Consider the following 26,401-nt stretch of genomic DNA (forward strand, 5'->3'; position numbering starts at 1 on the left):
TCCCAGTTGTTCCATAGACTGTAAAACACAAAAATGTTATAAAATAATTGTGTTTAATCATTAAGAGATGACAGAACAAAATGTACATGCCTGACAAACTTTGATAGGAAGGCACATGTCACTAAGAAATAAAACATGACAATTGCACCCAAAACACAAACAACAATCTATACTTGGGTTTGAAAACAAACCGTGCTCTGATTGAACGCCTCCCCACCCACTTAACTCTGCGTATTCACCGGGGACTGGGCAGGGCAGCCAGTGGGTGGAAGGAAAACCAGGAGTTCAGATTCAGAATTGTTCCACATTTGACCAACAAACGTGACATTTCCCATTCCTCATCAAAGTCCAACCGATTTTCACTTTATATTATCCTTGCATAATAAAACTGCCCAAGTAAAGACCAAGTATTATTACTATGCTGAGACGGTGCCGTGTTTTCCTCTGCTCCTTGTGTTAAAACGTGTCCTACAGAGCAGGAACATGATGGGGGGGGGCGAGGGGAAGTTTACAGGATGAGGGGAAACTTGGGTCAGCGGTAGAAATGGTTTAGCTTTCCTCCCCCGATGATAATTCTTCTACCTCATCCGCTTCTCCACCGATAGCCATCCAAAACGCTTTAGCTACCTGTGGAGGCATTTAGGACCAATTCAAATAGGACACAAAAAACGTCAAAAACAAAGAAATGTAACTAAAAGGGTGATGCAGCTTTGATGCAATTATCTTTACATATCACACCATAAAATGTGCGCAGTTTAACAATTGGCCAAAGGACTATAGATGAAAATTTGCCTGCTGGCTAACACTGCCACATTTACAGAAATGTTGATTAATGTGCACAGTCTTTTAAATAAATGAAGTGAAAGAGCTTTATCACTAGACTAAATGATCCGGATATTATAGTGTGCTCATGATTGAAAACTATTACTCACCTTTTCTGCATGAACTTTCCTCTGCTCGTGTGGTAAAGATGATGCCTTGTCTGCGTGGAAAACATGGACATTTTGTCATAATATGCTGCCACTTGTCATAAGTGCTTCTGTCCTTCCTGGTTGTGAACGCATCGCTTATTCAGTAACCAAATACCTTTCATTTCTTTGAGCTTGGTGAAAAGCCGTTCAAAGTTCTCCACATCTGCATCTCCGGCGGTGAGATTAGCCAACTCCTGGATGTCCAGATGCGTCATTGGATCTGAGGAAAAAATAAAGTGATAATATTTCATTGATCACTCATACTGTATACATGGTTAATTATTATATCATTAGAGTTTTGTTCACTAACCAACTATTGTTTCCACCCGAGCAGGTGTGATGCCCTCACTTTCTCTCACCGCAGGCACCTCAGTCTCGTTTGCACCCTCTGCTGGCAAACTAGAGGACTGAATGAAGGACTAGTTAGCTTGTCGGTTACATGTTTAGCAAGCGCAGGCTTGTTTTTTCAATCCACCATCTAGACTTTACTGAAGAACACAGCTCATACAAACATTGAGAACATAGATGTGACTGACTGGAGGGTTTGCTCCACTGCGGAAGGTGTTGTGTCTGTTGGCCACAAGGCTGCTCATCAGACCAAAGCCCTGGTTGTGTTCTGGGAAAGTAAAGGATCACAACTCAACTGATTTCGGATCATAACTTGTATCATAATTTGAGCACATTGTCCAAAATAAACTTTAATTATTAATACTATGAATGTGAAATGATAAATAGCTGCATGCAGGAGTTAAGGCAAGGCAAATTTATTTATATAGCACTTTTCCCACACGAGGCAGACTCAAAGTGCTTCACCTAAAAACATTGTCGTACAATAAAAATAATTAATAATAATAATAATACAATTTAAGATTTAGCAGAAAGCTAAAATACACATACAATTAATGATGAATTAGTTAATTTAAATGACTCACCATCTTTCATCTCTACACTGGACCACACGTTGGCATTCAGAGCCTGTAGGATCCTCTTCACCCCCGTGGACTCTGGGAAGTCATCTGAGAAACACGACGAATACAAAAAAGGTCCAAAATGTTGAACCCGCTCATGTTGAGTCATCGCGATGTAATGATGATTGCCATGATGATGATTATTGCAATGATGATACCATGACGTTAAACACTAAAGCACCAAATAAGATTTAAAAGGATTAGAAGAAATCACAGTAAAACATAAACTAGTGTTGTTCATTCATTACCGTCTTCATCCGGTAAGTCTTGAGGGTTGAGCTCTACAAGCTCAAAGGCATGGGCCAAACACCACTGCTGTGCTGCGTGTCTACTGACTCCTGCAACACACAGCAAAACGTCACGTTTCAAACCATCGCCCCGCATCACATTGAGCCATTCAAACAAATAACCACAAAGTGATGAGACGCAATACAAACCCTGTTCACAGACTCTGTCGCACACCAGAATAAGTACCTCTGGACCGAGATCTTCCACGACTGATATCCAAGGTGAGAGCTTTTCCAAACCATCCTTCTGACAACAGAATACACATAAAGAAAATAAATACACAGCAAGGACAATTCTGTCACGTTACATAATTAAGATGCCATCAGTTACACAATAAGACCTACCGCTGTGCTGTCAAAATAGGCAATGAAAGCCTGCATGGACTGTGCAATCTCGGCGGTCATCTGGAAGGGGCTGGGCACTGTGCACAGCCTCACATCCGCAGTGTAGTACTTGTTGTTTAGTGTCCATGGATACCAGGTCACCGTCTCCTCCCGCTTTACGGGCTCTGGCAAACACTCCGTGCTGAGAATCTCTAAAACGAGAAACAAGTCAATCAATCATCATTCAATGGATGTAGGTAGATAAACTGTAACGACACGTCTGAAACGACATCTGCTAATGAAACAGCTAGAAAAAAAAACTAACCCTAAACAAACAAGCAACTATGTCAATTGGAGTTCTCACAGCGTAAGTCACAAGTAAACGAACTAAGCTGGGTGTCACCCAGTTAGTCAGTTTACAAGTGATAGCCTCCTTGGCTATGAGTTAGCCTCAGGTGACAGATCCTCGGCTAGGAGTTAGCATCAGGTTAGCTTCGTTGTTAGGATGACGCGCAGTCGGACTCACGTTTGATCAGCTCTTCCTCTTTGAACGCAGGGTCGCTGCTGGTGATGAGTATCGATGGGACGGTGTCCTCCTCTGCGGTCTCTTCGACAGATGACATGATGTAGGAGCAGGCAGAGGCGAACGCAAACACAGAACCCTACGCGATGGCTCCGTAAGGTGACCTTTGAACTGAGCCCTGACCGCCGAAGCTCTTCCGGTTCAACGAGGAGACGAGCGAAGGCTCATATTTTTAATATTCTACTTTTCTACATGGTCAACAAACGCGGCTGTATGTACAACTTATCTGTTGAAAGACATGGCTGGCTGCAGCTCAGGAAATGCTACAAATGCACAGACGTGTTTCATCACGTGACACTGTCATGTGGGAGTTTCTCGAATGAACAAATCTCTGGAACAAATGAACCGACTTGGCGTCGGGTTGTCATGGTTACGATGAGTACCTCCAACAGGGGTCTCCTCCGGGATAATGCCACAGAGACTTTAAAAATGTGTCTTGACTTATTCTCTCCATGGCGTATGCATTGTGTTTTTCAGGTCAACTAATTCACATTTTCCTGACATGATGACTGCAACACTTAGAGGCGAAGAGGTGGAGGAACTGGGAAGAGTTATTGTGCAGGTAGGCTGATGGTGCTGAAGACAATAACAAGGACTGCTATTCTGGATCTAGGACCTAGATGTCGTTGAAACCGCAGTCTATAATTTGCTAAGCTTTTTATCTGACGACATAACATCAGAAGTAGTTTACTTTTTTTCTTCCACAGTGTAAGCATTTCGTATTATAGATTAATTTGGCATTGTTATAAATTATAATCTCGCCCATATTTCATGCTGCAGGTCCAGGAAGATTTGAGACAATTAAGGCGTGAAATTGTTGTCAAAGGAAGTGGGGAAAAATTGGACCTCCTAGCCTTAGACAAAGCCATTCTCAGGACAGAATGTGGCATACGGGTAAGGATGCTCACCAGATAAATCTATTAACTCTAATTTATATGGATGACTGTTATTTCAATCAAACCGATAATGTTAATTGAAAGCAATGCTTTCTCATCTGATAATAGAAGCATGCAGAGCAGTGTCTTAAAGCAGTGAACAACCAGATGCTGGTGCTCCCAAACATTGAAGACAAACACCCCACCTCACAGATTCCCAAATGGTAAGCAGACCGTTTCAGTTGTCACTTTAATAACCCAAAACAGAAACTGTAGTCATGAAAATAAGGCAGAAAAAAATATACCACAAAACACACTGCAGACACAGAATTTGAACATTAAATTGTTTTATTGAATCAAGTAAGTATCAAATAAGTAAAACAGTAAATACATGTACAGGTTGATAGTGTTGTACACCAGTTGTCTCCTGTGACAATATTCCAGTAGACCCATACATTCAATACACTTCAACAACCTCAGAAGGATGTACTGTCACTGTTGTTTCCAGTCCATTCTATCTCTATCATGTGCTAAAAATACATCTAAACACACAGGGGACCCCCGCTGGAGAACATACCTAATGTGCACAGTCAGTGGGGAGGTCCTGACAGGATCTCCCCTGGGGAGAAGGTAAGCCCACATTCATGTTTTGAAAGTACTCCGGCTCATTTTCTTCATTCAGAGGATCCTTTCTTACACAAACGACAACCTTGGCCTGTTTGTCTGCTTGTTTTTTTTTTTCAGCACAAGTTGGCGTTGACCATGCGCCTGTTGTATAATCCAGCGCATCCAAAGACCAGGACCATCATGAACGAAAAGTTTGGGATCCCACTGCCAGATGTTCACAAGAAAAGTGTGACCTCCGTGAGTACTCAGCCCTCGAATCGCTCAGCAACTAGGACTTTTACTGTCTGCATTTCCAAATGCTTTGGTTCTTCTTATCACAAATTATAATAAGCAAGGAATACCTGGCACTCTGAGGATAAGAGGGTGAATCATTTGAACGGGGTGTTCATGACGGATACAACGGGGTCAGTTAGATCGGAATGAGCTGATTATCGAAACCATCATGGCTGTTTAGAATAAATCTTGTCTACGAAGACATTAAATTACACTACATTTATTTAGCTGTGACTTCTGTCCAAAGCGATTTACAATAATTGCATTCACCAATGAAGATATAACCCAAAAAGCGTTCATCAATTCATCAAATAGCAAACTGCTTTAGGCGCTAAAAAATAAAAACAAAGATAGAGAGGGACATAGACCTAATGTCAACAACAGGAACATAGTGTCCCTGTTGACTGGCTGGAGACAGGCCCCCCTCTTGTTGGCCTTTAGAGTTGCCGAGGGTCATCTCTCACAGCACATCCGGCTTATTGTTGCAGAATAAGATAATTATCCGGGACCCCTTTTTCTGCAAAAAAATATTAATGAATAGGCCCATGCAATCTGGCTCCACCACTTTGCGCTCAGCCTCTCATTCATACTTTCTATTCCAAGATATTGATTCCGTGCGGCCCCAACGTTTTGATATCAATTACAACGGCGCAGGCTGCCTGTCTCACAGGAGACACCATTAGGACGTATGAGGGAGTCCCGACAACCGAGTAAAATTAATTGGCACGACGCTGCTCCTTGGCGGTTATTCCCCTCCTCTTAACAACGGGTACTTGATGGGGGAGTGAGGAGCGATGCGTCGGGGCATGTGTTACTGGATGACACCTGGTCTCCCTTCCTCCGAGGGAGGCGGCCACATAAAGGTCACTTGGCTTTAGCGATGGCAGCCGCCACCTCTCGCACAGCAAACAAATTAATCTTCGCCAAAGGTCGGCCACAAGTTTTAGACATATTTTTCACGCGTTTATCTGGCAATATCTTCTCCATGGGCATCTGTACTTGACATGAAGAAATAGGAGGTGGCGGGGGGGGGGGGGGGGGGGGGGGCATAGCTGTCACTCGGCTACGGAGAGAATGAAAGAGCTGGCTGCAGAAAAGGCAGCAGATTGCAGCACATCAGCATTCTCCGAGGGAAACAGGCGCCCGATTGCCACGCTATGGGCTACTGCTTTACAGCTGTCTTTGGACAGAAGTGGGTACCTATTCCAGCATGCCAATAAGACGGGTGTAGCTTACCCAACTGCTAACCACTGGCAATAAGCCAATTCTCCCCACACCCACCCCCTCTCCAGCATCTCAGGCCAGCTCATCTCCACTCCACTCTCCACTTTTTTTCTTTTTTTTCTCCCAGGTACCGCTTTCAGCAGCATATTTTTGCGTACAATTTTTAGATACCTCCCCTCCCTTACCCCTAGCCCATCTTAAACAGATGTGTGCCTTTGAGGGGAATTTTTCTGGGCACCTGCCTGCTACCTGTAGTCTGTCAGAGAGCTCAGTGGGCTGAAGAGAAGGAAGCAGGTGGACATCGAGTGATAGGTTTGCAGGAGCAGGAAGTTGAGACTTCATACGTATCTCTTCAGACCGGGGAAGACAGCTGAATCAATCACTATAAAAGCAATCAAGGAAAATTCCATCTGCAGTTTCCACTGTGCAGGCTTAACAGTTTATCTGTAAAGGTTAACAAGAGTAGGAAAAAGAATGAGTCTTAAATTCTGGTGAGCGCGACTCTATACTTTGCAGAGTTGTAATTAATTACGGCAGTTTACAACTTTGTCAATGCGTGTGTTAATGTGTTATAGATCTCCCATTCGATAAGATCTGCCATCTCTTTAATCAAGATAATCTGTTTGTTGTACAGAAGTATTGTTCTATAACACATCCATCCACATAATTCATGACCTCCTGTGATGAAAAACAGATAACATTTAAACTGCTCTCTGTAGAGACTTGGTCAGATATTATGTGCCGTAAAAAGCAAACCTTATGCCTAATGATTTAACTCTAAATTCAGCTCAGTGACAATGCTCATATTGATATAAATCATGCTGCACTATGACAACATGAATGAATGATTACAAAAATACAAAAGCTGTTTATTTAAGTGGTATTTAAGTGGTGGTTTATTCAATTCCTCTGAGACTGAGTACAATGTGTAGGATAAATGTAATGTTTTCTAATGGACATCCTCGATTTGCAGGGAGTTCCAGAAATGAGGTTTGAAATTATGCAACATACACCAGTTCTTGTTCTGATCCAAAGTATACCTTCTATCATCCCCTGCTCCAGGCAGCCCACCAGGGGGTGATCAGCGTCCCCAGAGTGGGCCTCTCCACCCTGGTTTCTAGGCAGCAGCCCGGGTACTTTCCCCTGGCCCGGCCCGAGGCAGGAGGCCTGAGAACCGGTACTGAAGGGCCATCCTGTTTAGACTAATGCTCTGTGTGTTGGTCTGGATATTTTACACCTAACCTTTGTATCTATTGGTAACCAAACCATAAGAACTAAATGCATATCGCGCCTTGAGATTTTATTTAGTTAAAACTCATTTTTGTGAATTTTGTGAATATAGCCACACATTTGCTTGGATTGTGATGATCTGTGATATGAGACCATAACGCTGATATTGATCTATTAGCAGGGGGGCCGCGGCTGGTGGACGTCGGTCTCCCCTTGCCGGCGCCAGACGTCTCTTCTCTGCAGACTTTGGTCCAGCACAAGGCTGCGCCTCTCCACGCCAGAGAAGCACAACCCTTTCCCTCAGCGCAGGTCGGTCTGTCCTTTATTCGCAAAGACTCTACCGCATGAAAAACCTAGTTGCTTGGTGTAGCCATTGAATATATTATCTATATCGACTCCAGATGGAGGATTTCAAACCGCAAAGTTGTACAATATCAGAACTACTAGTTTAAAAGTGGTGAAAAGCTCCATCTCTCCTCCTGGTTTTCGGAGGTTTGGCACGGGGATCTGAATACAAAGGTGTTGCTTCAGAAGCAATAAGACACTGTGTTGAACGCTCGCTGCTACAAGCCAATCTATTCTTTAAAACAATTCCCTTATTAGCTTTGATTTGTTAGATTACAATCCCACAACGACAGTTCTCTAGTTGTAGATGTAAGTAAGTGCGATGAAGGCTGCTTCAGTCCTTGCCTTGTTATTTGTGTGTGTGTGTACGTCTTCGAATGTGTGTGTGTGTGTGGTACGTTCGTGCACGCCTGTTTGTGTGCATGTGTACATGCGTGGTGTCTGGTGCGCATGCGTTCTTTGTGTGTGTGTGTGTGTGTTTGTGTGGGTGTGTGTGTGTGTGTGTGCAAGTGTGTGTGCGTGAGTGTTGTCTGCACTTGCGTGTGCGCGTTTGTGCGAGTGGTGTGTGTGTTTTGCGTGTGTGTTTGTGCATGTACGTGCGCTCGCGCTTGTGTGTGTGTGTGAATGCGTGCATGTGTGTTTGGGTGCTGAAGAGCCGCCAGGGGGACAGGCCGGTGCGGCGCCGTAAGCAGCTAACGTGGAGCAAGGAGCCTGGGCAGCAGCAGGGAGGGCTGGCAGAGAGGGACCCCGCCAGCCTGGCCGCCCCTGCCACCCACGCCCCCCGCCAGCCCCGCGTCCCGGAGGTCAGACCCCCGGAGTTCAGACCCCCGGAAGCCAGGACCCCCGGAGCACCGCAGGGGAGGAGTGCTGGGCCCCTGAGAGCCCTGAGGTTAATACGCACGGGTGGGGTTTAGGTGGCCTTTGGTTTTAGATGCATGAAAGGAAGGTGATTTAAAATAATTTAATATTATTATTAATAATGATTTGTGTTTACGTTTTTCTAAATGTTGTATTAATGAATAATTAAAAGTATATAATAATTATTATTAAAATAATTACTATCATTATTCTGATATTATTATTATTATTATTTTTATATTACATATTAACTTGCAATTTTTTTATAGACCTATATAGATTTACCTATCCACTACTACCACTACTACTACTACCTTTAACTGCTATTACTACAACTACCACTACTACTACCACCACTACTACTACTACTACTATTACTACAACCACTACTACCATACCACTACTACTACCACCACTACTACTAGTACTACTACTACTACTACCACTACTACTACACTCTACTACCACTACTACTACCTTTACTTCTACTACCACTACTACTACTACTCCTACCTCTACTTCTGCTACTACTTCTACTACCACTCTACACCTCAAAGCCCTTCCTCTGCCTCCAGTCGTCTCTGCAGGGCCGTCCCGCGGTGGCCGTCAGCCGGTTCCCGTTCACCATCGCGCGCGGCCGGGTCGACCCCACGCCGCAGACTTCCTGCCGCTTCAAGCAGCAGTTCTGCGTGCCGTGGGGCGGCCTGGTGGACGCCCTCCGCGCCCCTGGAGACGCTGCTCCGGCGGTACGCCGGCACCTGGCCCGGTCGTGAACGGGGAGCGGCTGGCCGACGTGCGGCCTGGGCCGGGACCTGGCCTGGGGCTGGGCCACGCCCCCGGTGTCCCGCCCATGCTCGCCACCCTGGACAACCAGCCCGAGGTGCTGGCTCTCCCTGCTCAGCCCCCGGCCAGCGCTACAGGGGGGAGGGGGGCGCGGAGGCGGCGGCCGTCCGGGTCCAGGCCTGGTGGAGGGGCCGCCTGGCCCGTGCCGACTACGTGCGTCACCGCCGCCGCGTGTGGGCCGGGGGCGTCCTGGCCCTCGCCCCTGTGGAGGCGCCTGCAGATGCGGCGGGTCAGGGAGCTCCTGCAGGCCCGGCGCCGCAGACAGCTGGAGAACCACCGGCAGAGAGCCCAGGTACCAGAGCGCCTCTGCTCACCTCCAACACTGCACAGGAACAAGCTGCTTTCACCCCACTACACGTTCATCTTCATGTCGTATCTCGACACTTTGGAGAAATTAATGATACAATTCCAGCCATGGCATCCACCTTGCCAATCTATAGCACTGCCTTCAGACCCCAGTGATCCTGAGTGTATAGGTTGTGAGAGGTAAGCCTTCTGCCTCACTGTACCTTCCTCCCCTTCGGAGCAGGTGTCAAGTCCTTCGCTTTAGCGGCTACATCTCCCTGAACATGGCTGGCATATTAATTAAGTGTCGAAACGCTTGTACCGTCATTGTCTGTGCGCACGGCTTCCTGTATGTTCTAAGCGCCGGAACATACGTGCGTACATACACCCGGTTAATTAAGCCTGCAGATAGGCCTCTGGCAGAACGCATGGCGGAGCGCGGTGATTGAATTAATTGGTAAAAGAGGTTTGTAAGAAAGCATTTAATGGAATGGAGATGGTGGTGTTTTAATGCACGGCGGGCCTCTGTGTGGCTCACTGAGCGTCTTGGTGTGTGGAGCTCCATGTTGAGCTGTGGAGGGGGGGGGGGGCATGAAGATGATGTGATGAGGATGGTAGAAGTCTGCATGCTTGTGTGTGTTGGTGTGTGTGTGTGTGCATATTTGTGTTTGTGCATGTGTGTGTGTGCAGTGTGTGAGTGTGTGTGCGTGCCTGTGTGTGTGTGCATGTGTGCGTGTGTGTGCGTGTGTGTGCACGTGTGCATGTGTGCGTGTGTGTGTGTGTGTGTGTATGCACGGATGGCTTCATTCTCTACTCTCCCCTCTCTCTCCTCTTCTTTATTTGCAGCATCTGGCAGCCAACTGGAAACACATCCACTCCTCCACGAGGACCATTATCCACATTCCATCATTAGGTACCTCTCTCTGTGTCGGCATCACATCCACACACGCGAGCAGGCACACGCACGAACACACGCACACGTACACACGCACACGTACACACGCACGCGGGGATGCGGCCGCAGCAGGCCGGGCCCACCCACTGCTCTGCTCCCAGCCTGTGTCTCTGGTCAGGGCTGCCTGTCTTAGTCAAATGGCTCTCTGCAGGAGACCTTTCCGAGCGCGCGGTGACATGCCGGGGCGCCGGGCAACTTACTCAAATCACCAATTAATCCCAGAATAAGCAAATTAGATGTCATCTTTGGTGTCCGTGTTGGGACACGCCAGCGCTCACACACATGTGCGTTTAACCTCATGACCAAAGGGAAAACAACATTGATTTTTAAAAGAAATCAAGCATCGACAAAGCCCACTTTTTCTCCACAGTGCGTTGCTCTCGTGCCGGGATCCCGTCTCCCGTGTCCCATCCCAGAGCTGAGCCCACATCTTAGACTGTAACCAGCCGGTTGGTGTTGTAAATCATTGAGCGATTGTCTAAATTATTAAGCCTAATTACCAGCAGATGGAATGCTTTATTTGCACTTGGGGTGGCTACGGAGAGTGGCATTGTGAGCAAGGATAATTAGAAAGTTGAACCCCATTGTTGTTAATTAGCATGAATCCAATCATTTAATTACCTTTATTCATTTGAGGATTCTCTCTCAGGCAGAGATCCAGACAGACAGACCCGATCCTGGAGGGTTTCACTGTGTGCACACTCCCACTCAAGGCTCCAAGCAGGCCGCCCCAGCTATATTTAGGCGACAATAATCAACACCATGACAATAACAGCACAACACCCGACCTGCATGGTTTATTTACTCGGTTCGCAGTAATTGTTACAACCTTCTTATTAGGGCGTTGCTGCAATAGTACTGAGCGGAAATGCAATTACAATCATCGAAAAACCATTAAACATCATTAAGCTAATTAATTTCAGCAACCCATTTAAAATATGGTATTCAAACCCCTGGTTGCCTTTTAATAGGTCAGGACACTCTAGTCCACAGACCGATGGGTGGGAGGAAGGGTGTCTGGGAATGTGTTGGTGTGTGTGTGAGCAAGGTGGATAAAACACTAAGGCTGTGTTAGTGTAATATTTACTTATATTATACAATAACACTTAACACATATTTAATACCTACCATCATGTGATCATCGTTTTACAGATCGCCTCGTAACAAAAGTTTAAGGCGGATGCTAATGAATGATCTTTTAGCATGAAATGTGTGTCATCTTTGCGACAGGCTACAGTCAGAGCCAGCGTTCGCAGTTGAAGGACTTTTGGCATCCTGCAGAACACGCAGATAAGCAGGCTGGCTGACATCAGAGGTAGGGGCGCTCTGCAATGTTTCATATGTATGTGATGTAATGTAATGTAATGTAATATAATGTAACTTAATGTAATGTAATATAATGTAACATAATTTAATATAATGTGATGTAAGGTAATTGAATGTAATGTAAAGTAATATAATGTAATCTAACGAACTTAATGTAATGTAAAATGTGATATGATGTAAAATGTGATGTAATGTAACTAAATGTAATGTAATGTAATGCAATCTGCAATGTCATCTATGATACACATTTACCCCTCTGTCCGCACCGCTTGTTGCTTCAGACCCCAACGTGGATGTGATCTACGTGGCCCCCCGGCCCATGGGCAAGGACGTCGCTGGCTACTATGCCCGTTTTGCTGGAGCTCCAGGCCTCGGGGGCCCCTGAGAGCCCCCAGGGTCCTCGTCTTAGGAAACCCACAAGCGCTTCACCATCATCACACAGAAGCCCTGGGACTACTTCCCCAGTAAGCTTTATGTGTGTGGCTGCTAGTCGTCCGTGCTTCCAACCCTTCTAAGAGTAATGTGAAACGGCTGATCTAGGATCTGAGTGGTTGAGGGCTCTTACTGTGAAACGCCCTGATCTAGGATCTGAGTGGTTCAGGGCTCTTAATGTGAAACGCCTGATCTAGGATCTGAGTGGTTGAGGGCTCTTAATGTGTAAACGCTGATCCTAGGATCTGAGTCGTTCAGGGCTCTTATTTGTGAAATGCCTGATCTAGGACATGGGTGCTTGAGGGCTCTTACGTGAAATGCCTGATCTAGGATCTGAGTGGTTCAGGCTCTGATGTAAAATGCCTTATCTAGGATCTGAGTGGTTCAGGGCTCTTAATGTGAAATGCCTGATCTAGGATCCTGAGTGGGTGAGGGCTCTTTTATGTGAAATGCCTGACTAGGATCTGAGGGTTGAGGGCTCTTATGTGAAATGCCTGCACTGGCTGTAGAGGACACTAGCCTGCTGAGGAACTACCACTGATACAACTGTTTAATGTGTCTGTCTAGAAAATTAACGTGGAAAACATTTTGAAGGTTTGAGGTTATGAAATAGAACGGTAACACTGTTAAAATTGTGCTAAATGTTTCTTGCAAGGGAATAATCATTCCTTACTGAATGTATTTCTTACCCAATTATTAAACAAAAGTTCTTCCTATATCAACTGTTACATTTTTATTAGCTTTTTTTTTAATATATAAAGAAATTTGTATATATATATATACAGTGATAGGCATACGTTTAGGCTCCCATGCTAAAGTTGATAAAAAGAGGAATAAAAATGTATCTTTTGAAATAGATCGTTATGGCCTTATTAAAGAAGTCCAACCTAATAAAGACACCAATTTGCTTTGTGAATGAATAATGTATCGTAAATAAATAAAGTTCTCCATAAATATAGGGTGCATAAGTGTAGACCCCTATGTTAAATTCCTATAGAGCAGGCAGATTTTTATTTTTAAAAGCCAGTTTATTTCATGGATCCAGGATACTACGCATCCTGTTGAAGTCACCTAGGTCTTTTGAATTAAAATAGCCCCACATCATCACATACCCTTCACCAAACCTAGGGATTGGCAAGTTTTTTTCTTCAGTTAGCCTATTAGCTGGTTTAATTTGCATTGAGAAATCATTAGGCTTAAATAACCGCTATTAGGCTAACTAAAAACTTTACCATGGTTGCCTAAACGTATGCCTACCGCTGTATATATAGATATTTTTGGATAAAATATTCATTGGTATGAACCTATATCATAGATGTCCAATATGTTCATAAATGTCAGGTATCACTCCAACCCAAATGTGTTTTGTTATGTTGTGACTCACGCCATATTCAATGTATTACATGGTAGATTCTTATTAATTTCTCCATTGATTTTCCTGCTGTTCCGTTGTTAAACTGTGCCAAGCGGTGTTGCTGAGATGAATAACTGCTACACATGGCTGGCAGCACACTCTGCCAGTGACAGAGGGATAATTCCATGTGGATCAAATAAATACAGATGTGAAGTAATTAGTTGTATTCCCAAGGAGCTCATTGCTAGGACACAATTAAAGGGTTGAAGGATTGGGTAAACCGTCCACTGGCAGCTTGTATCAATTCAACCTGCTGCAGTACAGGAGAGGTCACCGCCCTGGTTGGCCATTACAATAATAGATCTGTTGTCTGTTCACTATGATAAATCAGGCTCAGGGGCGATCCTTGGTGGAGCCACACAGAGCTCCCAGGTGTTGAGCTCACCGCTCACTCTCTCTCCTGTGTGGGGGGTCTCCCTGCAGACCCACAGCATGTGCCTGTCCACGCTGCTCAAGTACAGCCCGCACGCCCTGCGGCGCATCAGGAACCTGGTCCAGGGGAGGCGGGCCTATATCGTGGGCGGCGTGGCCCACGCGGATGACCTGGCGGTGGCTGACGAGCTGGGCGTGGCCATCCTGGGCCCGGAGCCGGACGTGGCCCGGCGCTACGGCACAAAGTCTGGAGGGAGGGGGGTCTTCACCGGGGCAGAGGTGGCGGTGCCCCCCGGCCATGGGGGGATTCACTTCCTCCCCGAGGTGAGAGCGACAAGGCCAACCACAACACTAAACACACCCTGAGGCCCGAGCTGGGGTCCTCACCCATGGTTACACTTTTGTGTTTTGATGTGTCCGGCTGGCGGTCAGCTCCATGAAACTCTGGCTCGGCTGATGACGCACAACATGGAGGTGCAGCGTTGGATCTTCAAGATGGACGCTGAGTTTGGCGGTCGCGGCACCGCCTACTGTGACGTCTGCCACCTGGGCTGCCACGGTCGGGCCCTACAGGAGTACCGGCGCCTGGGCCCTGTTCTCTGGAGCCAGCAGTGGACTCAGGTACTGATGTAACTGTTTAGGAGAGGCTGTGAGCCTGTAGGTCCAAATACTTGATTTTACTTTATCTGTGTGAAACATTTGTTTTTTTTGCAATAATGCATTCAAAACACTTCACACCAGTCATTCAATGCGTTCCTGTCAGGGGAGTTTAGTTCACAGTGAGGTCACTCTGTGACCATCGGTCAGCTTACGATAAGGGTACAGCCACACAGTGGTCCCTGTGGTACAGTACGTTTAAGTACCATGCAAACTGAGAGCATTAAATCAATGGCTATCTGAGCATGCTGACACCCACACCCTAGACTAATGCATGTATGCTTTGAGGGGTTGAGGAGCACAATAAACACAGGGACATGGTTCCCTGCTTACCTCCTAACAGTGGAGGTTGAGGCTCCTAACCTAACCCCCAGTATAATATCATGGAGCGGGAGGTATGGGAGGGAGATGTTTACCTTGTAATGTGTTGGTTGGTATTAAATCTCGAGCGCTTGCTTTCTTTTGAAAGTGATGCTCAGAAATGCGTGGACTGAATCTGTGTAGGGTTGTTGGGACTCCTTTCTAAAACACCAACAACACCAAATAAAACAAATTATCCAAAATAAAAAAGTTATCAGTAATGGCTAAGTGCTGGCTGAGTATTTGAATGTGTACTCACCTTCAAAGCCCGTGGCTCTTACTTCTCATATACTTACAAAGTAGCCTTTGATTTTCTGTCAGGCGTTAATTACCGTATTTGGCCGTTTAACAGGGAGCTTCCTGTAAACTAATTACTGGCTAATCATTGTGGGCTTGGAGCACAATGATTTTACTCTTTATTTCATTTCAAAGCACAAACAGCCCTCCCAAGCTTCTTATGGTGCTTACTGCTTTGCTCCCATTAGCTGCTTTTTGAGTCATTCTGTGTATGTGTGGTGTGTGTGTGTGTGTGTGTGTCTGCATTCATGTAAGTCTGTGTATTGTGTCGGTTTGTGTGTGTGTGTGTGTTTTGCAGGGCTGTAATTGTTGTGTCATTGGTGCTGTTAATTATTGCAGGGAGAGAGAGAGAGAGAGCGTGAGAGAGCGAGAGCCCAGGTCCATAATGGTGGCTGAGGCGGCGCGTGGGAGTAAATGTGTTTGTCTCACCAGCTGGGGTCCCATGGAGAGGGAAGAATGCCGAGGCCCCCCAGCGCAGGCTGGCAGCCTCGGGGCTCCGGGGCCATATGGACACAACACTTAAACTGGCCTTTATTCTACACCTTGCTCTTTTAATCAAAGGCAAGCCCACATCCTGCGCTCCGCCGCGCCACGAGAGGCTTCCAGGGGCCGGGCCGGGCTCTATTTCTCCCCAAACCAACGGGCTGCTCACCCTGTTCTATATATTAACTTTTCATGGAGTTAGCGGACCTTAATTCTAATGTCATGGGCTCCTTCTGCAGAGCGTTGGAGCCATTATGCATGACGCGCTGACGCATTTACCATAACAAAACATTTAGGGTGTACAATCAAGTGTATGAATATTTCAGGGTGGATTTATCTCTTTGCTACACACTACCCCTACAGCAGCAACAGTTGCTGCCACACTTAAAGCACGGCAGCATATTTTGACATATAGCACTCATTACTACAGCATAAAAGATTTAGCGCTAATAGCAGACACAGTGACTGCTTCAGGACACTCGCAATTAACAACACTCTGGAGGATGTTGTCTGTGTCCTCAAGTTTGACGGAAGTGTTCATTACAATATTAACATTTTTTAAAAAAAAGGAAGAAAGCAACAGACTTCTTATTTATAAAAGAGATATGGACGTACACATTTGGACCTGTAACAAACCCCCCCAAAAAAACACGATTCCCTAGAATCCGTGCTGAGCTCCCTCCTGTCAGGATCTCCCGTCTGTGTGCTGCGCCGCTCCTTTGTGTTGCTGCTGTAGCCTTGGCATCAGCAGAGACGCCGGGCATATGTTTTAATTACTGCCTGGTCTGAGAGGGGTGACTCTGCACGGGGCAGCCGGCCTCCGACGTCAACAAGGTAGCCATGTGCCCTTCCAACAAAAGATCAGCCCCTCTGTTTCCTCCAGAGAACACGAAAAGCTGTGTCTGGAGGGGCAGAGAGAGAGGGACAAGGAGGAGGAGGACAAAGCCCTGTCCCCCTCCCAGGGCTAGCAGGGAGAATGGGCCCAACGGGCCCTAATATAGGGAGGCCCCGAATGTTGCAGGACCCCCCCCTGCGACACATACCCCACACCCCGCCCCCCCACCCCATGTTCCCTCTAAGCCTTTCCTCAAAGAGAGGTTAAAGATGTGTAGATCTGCAAACATACAATGCCTGAAGGGGCTGGGGCATGCAAACACTTAAACACTGCGACACCCAGCTTGCGTATGGATCATTAGGCACCACAGGGCCGAATGACACCTAATAGCCTGGGCAGATGGAGCATTTCCTGCAGGGTCACGCCGCGGCGCAGCCCCTCTCTCTCTCCAGTATTCAGGTGGAGCTTCCTGAATATGACCGGACGAGAAGAGGCTTTAAAGGCTCTGCTCTGTAAATATTGCCAACGGTTCCTGTTTTAGTATGATTTAAAAACAAATAACTGTGATTTTTTCGCATAAATTCTCCCAGGATTTGTTGTTGAATCATGCGCATTATGTTCCCAGAGGTTGATGTTCCTCCAACGTTTTTTTCTCAGTTTGGAACAAGATAACCTAAATCGGGGGGGCATACATCTCATTTCATTATCCGGGCGCGTGGACACTGAGCAACGCTTCCAATACTATCGCAGAGTCCTGCTCGCAGTTTAAGTCCAAATAATTTATTGCAAAACAAGCAGTTTTCATTTGTTTCTTTCCCGCTGTTTCATTGAAGCACACAGGCAAGTCCCTGGCTGAGCGCGCTCTTCCGTTGAAAATGGCACACGCTCCCTTACCCTCTCTGCCGCACCATTGTGTGCCTTATGGCTGGTGTAGGGGAGCAGGGAAAACCGCGTGTAGTGTGTGACCTCGCCTCTCAAACCGTAGCTCGGATGGGAGAATGCTATCGCTGACATGACTGGGAATACCAACGTGCACAATCTCTTCTTCCATACTAATGTCAGGAAATGCTCAGAAGAAATTCATTTATTTAGCATTGAGGGAGTAAATGAGGATCATCTTTATATTGTTATTTTGAATGTGGATTTTCATTTCTTGAAAATAATTCTGCTAAAACAACGCAAGCACAGTCGGTGTGAGTGTTGGTGCTCACACCGCAAAACCGACCGCATTCAGTACGAACTAAAGACCAAAAACCCATGAGAGTGGTACACAAGTGTTTCGGGTGGACACAGTAAAAGTTTGCAATTAACAGCATAATTAAGTGGCGAAAACCATTACGCCGTTTCCTAGTTACAGAAACAAGAGAGTACTATCGATCCCCACGTCAGGCCCTGATTGATCCCCAGACGGAGGGGGGGTTTTGCTTTAGGTATTCATCATCTGCCCCAGCCCTGGGTAGTTGTTATGGCGGTCTCCCTGGCTTGTGAGTTAAAGCCATTAGCTCTCGAGGCCTTCTGATAATAGGCTGTCACTCCCAGATACGCCCGACGGACACGCACAAAGAGATTGAAGCGGCCCCCTAAACCGACGGGCTAACCATAACAGACAGTTACACCAGTGATTCGGGCTTGTACGTGTCTACGTGTTCACCGCCGCGGCGGTGGACACTTGGAATAGTTGAGTAAAGGCAGGGAAAATTGCCTCAAACGCGACAGGGAAAACAGAAAGGTGGATTTTGATTTTAGCACCTTTACCCTTCTGTTACAAGTGTGCTACAGTGTGAGAGCTCACTGTATGCAGAGCTGACTCCACCGCTGGGATTACGTGGATGTTCTATTTGATGTTGATCCTCTGACAACCCCCTTCTGCTTCCTCGCAGGAACACGTTGTGCATAAGCTATGTGGACCAGATCCCTGCGTGGCTAGCCCGCCATGCCCGGCCTGCCAACGCCTCTGCTCCCGACTGGGCTGGCTTTCTGAAGCCTTCCTCCGGCGAGGTCAGCCTCCTATTGTGAACCGTTGAATGCTTTTCACTCAGGGAAGAAATAACAACATTTTGGATGTCCATTCTTAATTTTCCTATTGCCCTTGTTTAGTGGGTGATAATGTAGTGCCCTTTTTTATTGAATAACAAATGTATTTCTTTGGACAGATGTCCTGCCCTCATTTCTTCCTGCAGCTGTGACTGCTCATACCTCCAAACTATTTCTTTAACAACTTAACAAAGTAGAAAAAATAACTTAAACGAGGAAAGAATAAAGTTAAGAATTGGCAAGTGCAACTTTCTCCCTCCCTCTGTCTGTCTGTCCTGCGCGCCCAGGGGGCCTGGTGGAGGCCTACCCCCCCTCCACAGTGTCACCTGCCCTCACGGTAGATCTGCTGCTGGAGCCCGGGGGGAGTGTGAGCGTGCTGTCCTGCGTGTGACCAGCTCCACGGCGCCTGTCGGCTGGAGACCCTGGGCTCCTGCGTCCCCCAGGCCTCGGTGCGACCCCGAGCCCTGCACGCTCTCTGCTCGCGCGTGGGCCGCGCCTGCCTGCAGAGCGGCCACATTCCTGGGGTACGTCTCCCTAGACCTGGCCACCTTCCTGGGACCACCTGCACCGCCGAGCAGAAGGAAGACGCGGGCGGGGGGTGTGTGAGTTCAGTTTTAAAGCCGTCTCCGGTCAGGTAAGACAAGGCGCGGCGGTGGTTTCGGCTGAGGCGCCGGGTATCAGAGGACTCCCATTTTGCCCGTGCGCGGTCAGGGAGATCAATTTTTAGGCACATTGCTGGATTATATATTTCTTTCTTAGATAGATTCCTCCCCCACTTACTGCCCCCCGGGGACCCGCCAAAACGAGGGGCAGAACACAGTCTGGCACGCGGCCAAACGTCTTCACAAGGCCGCGTAATAAACTGTCAGGTCTCATTGTGTCAATACGCTGATTCCACCGTTTAAAGGCCGACCTTTCACCCCGCGACACTCAGGAAACTCCGAGCTACCTTATCCTCCAGACAATAGGTCATCTAAAGTGACTCTGACCGCTGGCTGGTAATACCTTGTCAGTGTTTTAACCCCTCTGACTGGTCACTTGCTCCACTCCCCTTCCTGATATTTATCTTCTATTATATGGTGGGGCTCTATAGCGCTGTATCTTATCTGTCACATTTTGATGCGTTGAAACCTGCTGGATTTATGTTATTGCGAGGAAGGTGCGATGTGGTGATGGGCCAAGGCTGGGCGTCACGCATGTAGCCACATTGACTACCCTATTGATCCCAGAGCAGGGCAATAAAGCGCTTCTCTTGACGAATTTGTGCTATAAAATAAAAACTGAAACTAAAACACTTAAAGGAAGGACTAGAATTGTTTTACAATTTTGCAAAAAGTGATGATAAATGTTTTTGTCTTCCTCTCAAAAAGACAACGAAAAAATAATTACAATGAAAAACATTTTTTGTTGCCGTTTTGTTCGTTTTTGCCCTCGCTATATATTAGTTAATTTCTCTATTTGCATACTTTGTTTTCCATTTGGTTTTGACGCTGTGTGTACAATCATAATGGAATTCCAATCCGACGGCGATTCAGGACAGATTTTCAGAACGGAAGCAGCCACTAGAGGGAGTTGTGTTATGGACTTAGTGAAGGATTTCAAGCAGGCAAAGCCGATGCATATTGTCTTGCTTTGACGTTTATATGGATAATTGTATCATACTTTAATGTACTGCAGGGAAGAATTTATTAGTCGCAAAATTTGGTACAAAGAATTATGTTGGGTAAAGATTTTCAGGTATTAAATTCACTGGCTACCTAACTTTGGTTGGGCAGAACCTGATGACATAATCTTGAGCATCCAAAAGGATAGGATACACTCACAAGTTACACTCTTCTTGTTTGAGAAGAAGAGTGTATTATGACTGCTGCTGAGCAACAGTCATAATATAGAGACAGACAGGCACACATACCAACAGACACACATACATCCCAACTAGACACATTCACAAACTAGGTCTTTATATATTTACATGTCATAGATATGGTTTATATATAATATATTTATATATTAATTCTACAAACATATTTATACATAGCTATTTAATTAAAAATGTATGACTTACACGGCACTCAATCAATTATCTTTGACAGTTACAGTGCAGCCTGACAATTAATTTTACATTGAACGAAGACCCTGACTGAATATAGCTCATTTTCACTTTTATCAAGAACTGACCGCAAACAGCCTGCGCCTCAATTGAAGGCAGATCCATTATAGTCTGAATCACAGCTCTACACAGACACAAGCACATGCACATGCACCACGCACACAGACACACACACACACACACACACACACACACACACACACACACACACACACACACACACACACACACACACACACACACACACACACACACACACACACACAAACGCAGGCACACACACATGTGTGCAGAAACACACTCATATTCACACCACATCCGCACACACACACACACACGCGCGCACGCACGCACGTGCGCACACACTCATTACCACCACGGACAAACCTGTCTGGATTTAAACATCCATTTAGATTCAAACCTGTTGCTAAAAGCCGCCCTACTTTATTTGATGGAAAGAAGTGGGTCACATATGTTTGCCCTTTGCAGTGTTTTTTCCTCCTCCACATTGTGGAACGGTGGGGTCCCATCTGCAGCATTAAGGTTTTTAATGAAAATGCAAGGCTATAGAAAACAGGTACAATCTGGGTTCGAGATTTTCCCCAGCTTTGTTAAGAGGGACAATGGGGAACTGCGGTTTGATGTTGTGTGAGTGGGGTGAATGGCTCCGTGAAGTGTGTCCATTGGGGCCTTATGCATCAACCTGGGGTCCACATGGACCCTTATCCATTCAAAGGTTGCTACCTCTAACTGTCCCAGATTATTGGGGAACCCGTCTCCTGTAAGATGCCTCATACCAGCCTCTGTAATTTATGTATCTATTTACTTATTTCAATTTTTCAGTAAACCTACCGCTTATCATAATAACTGTAATATGAGTTGAGGTTATTTTCATACATGAAGACAAATAAAGATTATTGAGGCCATTCTTCGGTCTTCAATAAATCTTAAATGAACCTTGAACCATATATGCAGACACATTTGTGCTGTTGTCATACAGGTGGCTTTTTTTCTATACATTTATTTTAATCTTAAATTGTTGAAATTTAAATCCAATATAAATGGTCCTCAAAATTTGAATTGCTTTAGCTCCCTCAATTATTGTCATTCTTCCCTTAAAGTATCTCCACTACAAATCAATTCATTTTTATAAGTTTATAATAGATTGATATAATATATATAATTTTTTACTACTAATTGTCTCACCCTCAAAGAGATTATTGTTTGTTCCACACAATTCTCTTCATCATGACCTCCAACACCTCAATAGGGATTTGGTTACTTTTCAGTCAACAACCCAACAATCCTCCTAGGAGGACAATTTATAATATAGAAGAAGAAGAGGCGTCTGGTTTGACTGGCGTGGAGCGCGGTCAGACGTCCGCGTGCCAGAGCAGGCAGCGCAGCGGTAGCCAGCGCGCCGCACGAGGCAGCCAGCTATTTGCATTCTGTGGCAGCAGCGTTTACTTTGACAAATAGGAACCGCACACGAAGGCAGGCCACTGCCACTTAGTTATTAACAACTCCTTCACTCGTGATTTATATGCCATTTTGAAGAGAGGGGCATAGCTATTAGGATATTATCTGGGAAAATTAGCCCCGTTTAAGGAGAAGGCTACGACTGGACCTGACCCCTTAATATACTTATAATGACGCCATTTACCACACATATCACAAGTGTGTTCCTCAAGCAGACGCGTGGCCTAGCATTCTAACCATTGGTTCAGTGCCATTCCGCTGCATTTAGAATAGGATACTCTCTAAACCGGTGGTCTGATTTTTTCTTAATGCTGACAAATACACACACACACACACACACACACACACACACACACAACACACACACACACACACACACCACACACACACACACACACACACACACACACACACACACACACACACACACACACACATATATATATATTTATATAGCTGAATGATTTACCATTTTTTGTCTTCTCCCTGCCATCCTCAACATGGATAATATTGTAAGGAGTTAAAAGGTATTGGCCTTATTTAATATTTGTACACACTGTTTTAAAATCGTCAATGTTCAATAGCTCCTTCAGCAACAAAAAATAAAGCATATATTGCTATTATAAGATGCTGCTAAATAATCTCTTGATTGTGATCTCTTGTGTGTGCAGGTGTGGGCCATCGATCTGGACCTGAGATACAGCGACCAGCTCGCCCTGACCCAGTTGCTGCTGCTGGTGACGGGAGCTACGCTGGACTGCCGGTCCTGTCGTTTACTTGTGCCGCTGCCAACCCAAGAGAAATCCCCTGAAACAGAGAGCCCATCCAAAGTACTATTCCTGTTCCTTTCCATAGACTTTACCTCCACATCTTTACTCTTCTGTTGACTTCACATGTTGACGTGTCAACAGCTACCGGTGGCTTCAGGGAAATACTTTAGTTTGTTTCTGCAATAGTCTGGTATAAAGGAGAGCAGAGGCTTGAATCTAATTATTTCCAACTGCATTGTTCTCCACCGATTGATCAGTGTTTTTGCAATGGATTTTTGTTAAATACAACTAAATACTGTAATTACGTACTGAGCCGAATTGGTGTTTAGTTGATGAATTCATTATCATTTTGATAGATGAGCCTAAATAAACGAGACATTAATAATTCATAGCACATTCATTATGCATGTGTATGTGTGCTTCAACACCTCATCAGCCCGATGCCGGGCCTTAAACAATAGCCGTCCTTTATTAGCAGCATGCCTGAGTTTACGCTTGTTGAACCCAGTTTGTTTTATTTGATCAAACTGTTAGCCAGTAGCCTGGTGTTTCCCCGCACAGCTTTTCAGCCCCTGCACCGGTTAATGGCTCTAGCCCCGGCTATCATTAGGGGCCTGCATATTACAAACACAATTAAATCCCTGCTGGACGCTTTTATCGTCGTGCGAGGGTCCGGTATCTGACAGCTACAAACATGAGGCCGTCGCGGCGAGTTATGGCCCGCCTCCTGAGCTCAGCGGGTCTGAGCCCGCTGCTGCTGTCTCCCCCAGGGGGGGCGGACAGGGCCCGGGGCGGGGGTCTCTATGAACTATATCCCACCTCCATGTATTCAACCTCTGGAGCGTTACTTGTTTTTGTATGTATTTCTAGAGTCGGAGGATCTCCGAATCTTTGAAAACTCGTTGATGACAATATAGGTCATGCATTTCTAAGCGATTTTTGCATTGTGATTAATAGGAGTTTTTTTTTGTTTTTTTGTCCTTCAAGTGTTGTAAAGGGAGTGTATCTCGTACCTTATTAGCTTCAACATTTAATTATTTGTATGGCAAAAAAAAAAAGGGGGAACCACTTGTCTTGCAATTTTATTATTGACTGAAGTGTAATTGCCGTTGGGCATTTGGTGCTGACAATCTGGAGGAGAAATGGCTGATCCCTGTGAAGAGTTTTTAAAGTGTGTGAGATGAGTGAGCACAATGACCTCCAGGCACGCCTGCTACTGGTAACTTACCATTAACTATGTTTTAGAAGTCAGTGTGGAGTCATTAGGCAGAGACTCTTACAGATTCACATGCAAGGTCGTTACGGAGCAGGTAGGGGTGAGGCACCTTGCGCAGTAGACTGCCTTGGAGGCTCAAACCCGGAACCTTTCAGCCGGCAGTCAAACCCAACTAGACCTGATTGTGCAGTGATTCGCTGTTCTGTTGTTGTTGTTTTCTCCCAGCATGCTGTGGGCCCCCGCTACGCCGTGCTAGTGAACCGCCTGCTCCACACCAACCTGTCCATCTTCTACCACAGCGTGTTCTTCAGCATGTGCAAGGCTCACGGCATCGGCTACGACACAAAGGTAAACACAATGTTGACCCCACTGTCTCTTATGATTGATTCTATCTCAGGGGTGAGAGAGAGAGAGAGAGAGAGAGAGGAGAGAGAGAGGAGAGAGAGAGAGAGAGAGAGGAGAGAGAGAGAGAGGAGAGAGAGAGAGAGAGAGATGAGAGAGAGAGAGAGAGAGAGAGAGAGAGAGAGAGAGCCAAGGTCCATAATGTCCACTGACATGTGATGTTGTGTTGTGTTGTGTTACAGAGAAAGAAAGGCACTGTGTTTGTTCTCCATGACAGCAGTGATAGACACAGCATTGGGATGTTGTAAGTATATTTTACATTGCGTTGTTACAGTTATTGTAGTCCCCCCTCTCACCCTCCATTGAGTTGGATGACCCTTCACTTTTGAGTCCAAATCTGTGAAGCATCACTTAGAAATAAGGTCACTTCAAATGTATATCACTAAAGCCTTAAAATGTACTTCTAATACTTCCAAATCTGTTAAAATTTACTGATAATATGCAAGGCATTATTTTCAGTTGCTTATCTATTAAACAATTCCTACATAAAAAAAACATGAACAGTAGAAGGGCTACATGCAAACATTTACCTCACATCTCCTAACGTCATCAGATGACATGTACGCAATTTAGATGACCACGGTTCAACAGACAGAGACAAAAGACTGTAATTTCAATGGATTAGGGTCTGAGATCACTTTGCACACTAAGAATATAATCCCCCTATGCATCTTCAAAGAAGAGGGTTATTTAGGATATTTATCACACAAATCCTTTGGCTTCCTCATCCTGTCTAATGGCCGCATAATGGTGAAACACGGCCCCGTCCCTCCCCTAAAGACCTGCAATAGTGTCAGCTGAAAGTTCTCATTTACCGGGCGCTGCGGATAAGCAAGGTGATTGTTTCTGGGCTGGCAGCGATGGGATCATTAGTAAACTCGTTTGTTTGGGGTGTCATTAATAGAACCGTCGGTGACGATCTCCTGGGATCCCTGGTGACCTTTGCTCGGAATCTGTCAGTCATTCATCAGGAAATATCATCCCCTAAAACACAAGGAGACACTAATTTCAAGGTACCTCGTTGATGACCTAACGATCGCTCCCTTCATCTTCATCATGTCGTTGTGTTGTATATTCAGTCAAGCTTTCACAGGGCATTTCTACATTCTCTCTATACCATAGAGAGAGTGTAGATGAGATGCTGTTGATTTGCAAAAGCTGGGGTAGTGATTATATGTTGAAGTTTTTTATATCATTATTAGGATTTGCTGAAGGACATTGAAGGTGTGCTGCAGATGGCCATTCAGAACAAAGAGCAAGCGTTGGAGGCTGAAACATCTTAAGGGCTTTCCGAATACTGTTAGGTTTCATGGGGTTTCGACAGCTTAATCCCACTATGTAGGAGCTGAAGCACAATATTTTGGCCACGTTATAATATAGTTAGGCTAGATCTAGTTAATTTTAAATAAATTTGTTTTATTAGTTCATAAATGTAGTCACTTATAGAAACATAGATTAATGAGAAATGAGAAATAAAAACATAACCGCTTTTATAGTTTCCGCTTCGGTTCTTGGGTCTGGTAATCAAGGGGATCATTGGAGTGGTTCCAGTCGTTGAACGGAAAC

General features: G+C 45.6%; 2 protein-coding genes across 4 annotated transcripts; one reads left to right on the top strand and one right to left on the bottom strand.

Moving 5' to 3' along the window:
* Positions 1-34: 34 nt before the first annotated feature.
* aagab (alpha and gamma adaptin binding protein) lies at positions 35-3,414 on the bottom strand. 3 transcript variants are annotated; one of them, XM_030366791.1, is made up of 10 exons: positions 3,077-3,412; positions 2,572-2,762; positions 2,377-2,473; positions 2,188-2,277; positions 1,904-1,987; positions 1,508-1,587; positions 1,282-1,378; positions 1,087-1,191; positions 933-982; positions 35-627 (listed from the first exon to the last, which is right to left on the bottom strand). In XM_030366791.1, the coding sequence occupies exons 1-10, from the start codon at positions 3,171-3,173 to the stop codon at positions 550-552; spliced, it is 969 nt and encodes a 322-aa protein (XP_030222651.1). In that variant the 5' UTR covers positions 3,174-3,412; the 3' UTR covers positions 35-549. The 3 variants fall into 3 exon arrangements, with proteins under 3 accessions (XP_030222651.1, XP_030222652.1, XP_030222650.1); XM_030366792.1 differs by having other exon boundaries at positions 2,377-2,470; positions 3,077-3,391; XM_030366790.1 differs by having other exon boundaries at positions 2,188-2,473; positions 3,077-3,414.
* On the top strand, positions 3,105-26,326 carry iqch (IQ motif containing H). The gene is given in 26 exon segments (XM_030366162.1): positions 3,105-3,232; positions 3,611-3,695; positions 3,914-4,027; positions 4,138-4,232; positions 4,563-4,638; positions 4,753-4,872; positions 7,195-7,309; positions 7,541-7,704; positions 8,361-8,610; positions 9,153-9,457; positions 9,460-9,609; positions 9,611-9,700; positions 10,540-10,606; positions 11,879-11,913; positions 11,915-11,963; positions 12,256-12,351; positions 14,152-14,516; positions 14,625-14,813; positions 18,705-18,822; positions 19,092-19,243; positions 19,245-19,439; positions 23,119-23,277; positions 24,659-24,781; positions 25,018-25,079; positions 25,740-25,848; positions 26,038-26,326. Coding segments are annotated over 25 exon segments (3,339 nt in total). The 5' UTR covers positions 3,105-3,232; positions 3,611-3,635; the 3' UTR covers positions 26,119-26,326.
* Positions 26,327-26,401: the final 75 nt, after the last annotated feature.

The sequence above is a fragment of the Gadus morhua genome, chromosome 9 (genome assembly GCF_902167405.1).
Source record: "Gadus morhua chromosome 9, gadMor3.0, whole genome shotgun sequence".
Taxonomy (NCBI): domain Eukaryota; kingdom Metazoa; phylum Chordata; class Actinopteri; order Gadiformes; family Gadidae; genus Gadus; species Gadus morhua.

Bases quoted from the DNA above. Each gene is read 5' to 3' on its own strand.
- aagab (XM_030366790.1), bottom strand. From the start codon at position 3,173: ATGTCATCTGTCGAAGAGACCGCAGAGGAGGACACCGTCCCATCGATA. The intron at 2,763-3,076 runs GTGAGTCCGACT...TTCTCGTTTTAG, and splicing joins AGAGGAAGAGCTGATCAAAC to AGATTCTCAGCACGGAGTGT. The intron at 2,474-2,571 runs GTAGGTCTTATT...TTCTGTTGTCAG, and splicing joins CCTATTTTGACAGCACAGCG to AAGGATGGTTTGGAAAAGCT.